This window comes from Erithacus rubecula (assembly GCF_903797595.1).
Source record: "Erithacus rubecula genome assembly, chromosome: 31".
NCBI lineage: Eukaryota > Metazoa > Chordata > Aves > Passeriformes > Muscicapidae > Erithacus > Erithacus rubecula.
Genome location: NC_136682.1, coordinates 424,460 through 429,117, shown reverse-complemented (window position 1 = coordinate 429,117; position 4,658 = coordinate 424,460). Strand labels below are relative to the sequence as shown.

At 71.2% G+C, this 4,658-nt stretch overlaps 1 protein-coding gene across 1 annotated transcript in view; it reads right to left on the bottom strand.

The window, feature by feature from the left end:
* Positions 1–4,184, bottom strand: part of AAAS (aladin WD repeat nucleoporin) — a gene marked incomplete at its 5' end in the record, with an annotated part of 9,459 nt that extends 5,275 nt beyond the window's left edge. Inside the window, one exon of the mRNA XM_079329129.1 lies at positions 4,103–4,184. Coding sequence (XP_079185255.1) covers positions 4,103–4,184 — 82 coding nt within the window. The remainder of the gene's footprint in view (positions 1–4,102) is intronic.
* Between the last annotated feature and the right edge of the window lie 474 nt (positions 4,185–4,658).

The window sequence follows — 4,658 nt, the reverse complement described above, 5'->3', positions numbered from 1 at the left end:
TCAGCACGACAGAGGTGGCAGGGCTGGAGGTGTCCCTGTCCCCATCCCGGTCTCCAGGGCCAGGGACGCCCCCCGCCCAGTGTGGGGGTCCCGGCAGTGCCGTCTCCCCCGATCCCCGGCCGGTCTCCCGGGGTTGGGGGGAAGCGGAACCAGCCCTGAATCTCTTCCCTGAGTTTGCGGGGGACACTGGGGACACTGGGGACGCGCGCACACAGCAGTGTCCCCCCACTCTGCCCCCAGCCCGGGGACACCGCGGTGACCGCTGCGACCCCCGCCCCTCACCTGGAGCGCTGTCCCCCCGTGTCCCCCCCGGCCCGGCCCGGCCCCGCCCGCCCTCTCCGGCCCCCGGATGTTTCCCTTGCGGTCGGAGGCCCCGAAATAGCGCAGCCCCCGCGCTGGGTGCGCCGGCCACGGCCGCCCACGGGCCCCGCGGGACCGGGGGGGGGCCGGGCGAGGCCCCGAGGGCTGGGAACGGGGCTGAGCTCCCCCCCCCCAGCACCTCCCACGGGAGCACCCCGGCGTTCGGAGCCCCCCCGGCATCCCAGTGACCCCCCCAGTCCTTTGGGGAGGAACACGGAGGACCAGGAGGAGCCAGGGGACGGGTGTAGACATGGGGGGTGCAGGGGGTCATGGGGGGATTGGGGGTCCCATGGGATCATGAGGCACCCAGGGGGACACCGGGGATGTGAAGGGACCCGCAGGGACCGGGGGGGGGGGGCCCCCGGAACGGGGCTGGGGGCTCCCACCCACGGGGAAGCCAGGGCAGGGTGGCCCCGGGGCTGAGCTGCGCCCACGGCCCCGGTGTTTCCTCCCACCCTTTAATTATCCCGGAATTATCCCTGGAAATAACTGCGGGGGCCGCGGGGGGGGGGGGGGGGGGCAGAGGGGACACGGGCCCCGGGCCGGGCCGGACCCCGGGGGGACAGGGGTGTCCCTGTGGGGACAGCGGTGGCCGTGGGGGCACAGGGGGGCCCCCAGCACCCCAAGCCGCCCCCGCAGCCCCGCGTTCCCCCCGTGCCCCCCCCCGCCATGTGGCTCCCATTGCGCTGCGGTGCCGAAGCCACATCAGAGCAGCGGCAGCCGCGGGGGCGGCACCGGGGCCCTGACCCCCCTCCGGCTGCCGAGGGACCCCCCCAAGCTGTCACCGTGCCCCGTGTCCCCTCCAAGCTGCCAAAGAGCCCACCCCCCGCAAATCTGGGGTACCCCGCGTGCCCCCCAAGCCCTGGGAGCACCGCAAATTGTCCTGGGACACCCCCTCCCTCAATATTCTGGGACCCCCCCGAATCTGCCAGGGACCCCTCCCCTGGCTTCCAGCGACTCCTCCCCAGCCCCGAGCCCCCCGAGTTGCCCTGGGTGTCCCCCCCCCCGGTCCCCCCAGGCCCTGTGACCCCCCCGGTCCCCCCGCCTGTCGCTGTCCCCGGGCCGGGCCGCCCTGGCTCGCGCCGCGCTGCATTTCTGCGGTTCCCAACCCAAAATTGCTGGGAGTCGCCCGGCGTCGCCCTGATTCCTCCGCGGCCGCGACCTGCGGGGGGGGGGGGGGGGGACCCGGGGGGACCATCGAGGGGTGGCAGCGGGGGTGGGGCACCCCCGGCTGGCCCCGCTGCCCCCCCCGGCTCGTCCCAGTGCTCCCAGTTTGCCCCCAGTCCCCGTCCCGTGTCCCCTCAGCTCACCGGGCCAATGGGAGGTGGGGACAAGGACACGGATGGCGACAGGACAGGCTTGGGGACACTTTTAGGGACACGGGACAGGACAGGGCAACTTTGGGGACACTTTTTGCGACGGGAATAGGGTTGGGGACGCTGCTAGCGACATTCTTGGGGGACAGGACAGGGTCGGTGACAGTGTTGCTGTCAAGGCAGGACCGGTGACACTGCCGGTGACACTGCTGGTGTCCTGGTCCCGCTGTGGCGGGTGACAGGACACTGCTGGTGACAAGCGGTGACAGTCCCAGTGACACCGCTGGTCCCAGTCCCGGTGCCCGGGTCCCGCTGTGGCGGGTGACAGGATGGTGACAGTCCTGGTGACACCGCCGGTGACAGTCCCAGTGCTAGTCCCGGTGACACCACGGGTGTCAGTCCCGGTGACACCGCCGGTGACAGTCCCAGTGCCAGACGGTGACAGTCCCAGTGACACTGGTGGTGACAGGCTGTGCCAGTCCCGGCGACTGTTCCCAGTCCCGGTGCCCTGGTCCTACTGTGGTGGGTGACTGTCCCGGTCACAGTCCCGGTGACACTGACAGTGACAGGCGGTGTCAGTCCTGGTGACAGTACCAGTAACATTCCCGGTGACACTGCCAGTGACAGGCAGTGTCAGTCCCGGTGACAGTACCGGTAACATTCCCGGTAACACTGCCGGTGACAGGGGGTGTCAGTCCTGGTGACAGTACCGGTGACATTCCCGGTGACACTGCCAGTGACAGGCGATGTCAGTCCCAGTGACAGTACCGGTGACATTCCCGGTGACACTGCCAGTGACAGGCGGTGTCAGTCCCAGTGACAGTACCGGTAACATTCCTGGTGACACTGACAGTGACAGGCGGTGACAGTCCCGGTGACACTGCCGGTGACAGGGGCTGTCAGTCCTGGTGACAGTACCGGTGACATTCCCGGTGACACTGCCAGTGACAGGCAGTGACAGTCCTAGTGACATTCCCGGTGACACTGCCAGTGACAGGGGGTGTCAGTCCCGGTGACAGTACCGGTAACATTCCCGGTGACACTGACAGTGACAGGCGGTGACAGTCCCGGTGACACTGCCGGTGACAGGGGGTGTCAGTCCTGGTGACAGTACCGGTGACATTCCCGGTGACACTGCCAGTGGCAGGAGTGACAGTCCCGGTGACATTCCCGGTGACACTGCCAGTGACAGGCAGTGACAGTCCCGGTGACAGTCCCGGTGACACTGCCGGTGACAGGGGGTGTCAGTCCCGGTGACATTCCCGGTGACACTGCCAGTGACAGGCGGTGACAGTCCCGGTGACAGTCCCGGTGCCGGTGCCGGTGCCCGGGTCCCCCTGGGGCGCCCCCGCCAGGCGGCAGCAAAGCCTCGGGCCCAGGGGTGGCACCGCCCGGCCGCGACCACCGGGGGGCGCGTGGGGACACGGGGGACACGGGGGAGGGGTCCCGGTGGGGACAGCGAGGGGTTAATTGGGGGTGTTAATTGGGGGAGCCCCTGTAACAGCACGGGGACAGTTCCGGTGTCCCCCCAGCCCCGGTGACAGCACGGGGACAGTCCCGGGGAGCCCCTTTAACAGCACGGGGACAGTTCCGGTGTCCCCCCGGCCCCCGTGACAGGATGGAGACAGTCCCGGTGTCCCCCTCCAGCCCCGGTGACAGGATGGGGACAGTCCCGGTGTTCCCCCAGCCCCGGTGACAGTCCCGGTGTCCCCCCGGTCCCGGTGACAGTCCCGGTGTCCCCCCGGTACACAGGACAGGGACAGTCCCGGTGTCCCCCCAGCCCCGGTGACAGTCCCGGTGTCCCCCCGGTCCCGGTGACAGTCCCGGTGTCCCCCCAGCCCCGGTGACAGTCCCGGTGTCCCCCCGCACCGGGGCAGGGCCTGTTGGGCCCTTTTGCCCCCGGTGCCACCACTGCAGGTCACGAGGGGACACCGAGCGACCCCCCGGCCTGGGGGCAGCAGGACAAGGACAGGGCAGGGACAGGGCAGGGACATTCCGGGGCGGGAATTGGGCCGAAATCAGCGGGAGGTGGGGAGGTCACGGACGGGGAAGGGGCGGTTGGGACGCTGGGAAGCGGAACCGAAGCCGTTCCGTGTCCCTCGGTCCCTTCCCCGGAGTGCTGGCCGCGCCCCGCCCGCCACCAAACCGCTGGTTTTTCTATAAAATAAAGGATGGCCCCAAACCCCCTAAATCCCGCAAAGCCCCAGAGCCTCCCCCGGCACGTTCCCAGGGCAAGGGCGGCCCGCGCTCCCCGCTGAGGCGAGCTCTGTGTCGGGACAGGGCTGGGCGATGTCGTGACAGGGCTCTGGGGGTGTTCGCAGAGAGGCGGGCCCGTGAGGATGTGTCGCAGCGCCGCGGCAGCTGTCGCGGCAGGGCCGGGCGGGCCCGTGGCACGGAACAGGGACTCAAGGAGGGAAGAGCCGCACGTAACTCGCGGTACCGAGGGCGGCGGAGCCTCGGGAGCGCCCGGGCGAGCCCGGCCGGCTCTGAGGGGGCCCGACCCAACATGGCGCCGGCTCCGCCATTCGCCGCGCCGTCCCTCCAAGGGCGCAGCCCAGCCGCTGGTCCCGCCTCCCCGCGGCGTCCATTGGCCCGTTTGAGACCGACCGACGTGCTGATTGGCTCCGAGCCGCGCCGCGGCTGCCGCCTCCGCGCTCGGATTAGTCCGCTGTCCTGTCAATCTCTGCGCCTCTCCCGCCCCGCGGCGCGGTGCGCGCGGCCGGTTGGTGCTTCGCGCTGCCAGGTTCCGCCGAGCCCCGCCTGCCGCGCCCCATTGGCCGCGGCGCACGTTCATCACGCCGCGGCCCGCGCCGCCGCGGCCGCGCCCATACGGGGTCTCCCTGCGAACCCGCGCGAGCGCTGATTGGCTGTGCCGCCGCCCGCCCCCTCCCCCCCGCGCCTCCATTGGCCACCGCCCCGCCGCGCTCCCCCTCCCCCACGGGGCGGGGCTCCGGGGCGGGGTCCGCCCGCCCTCCGCTCCCC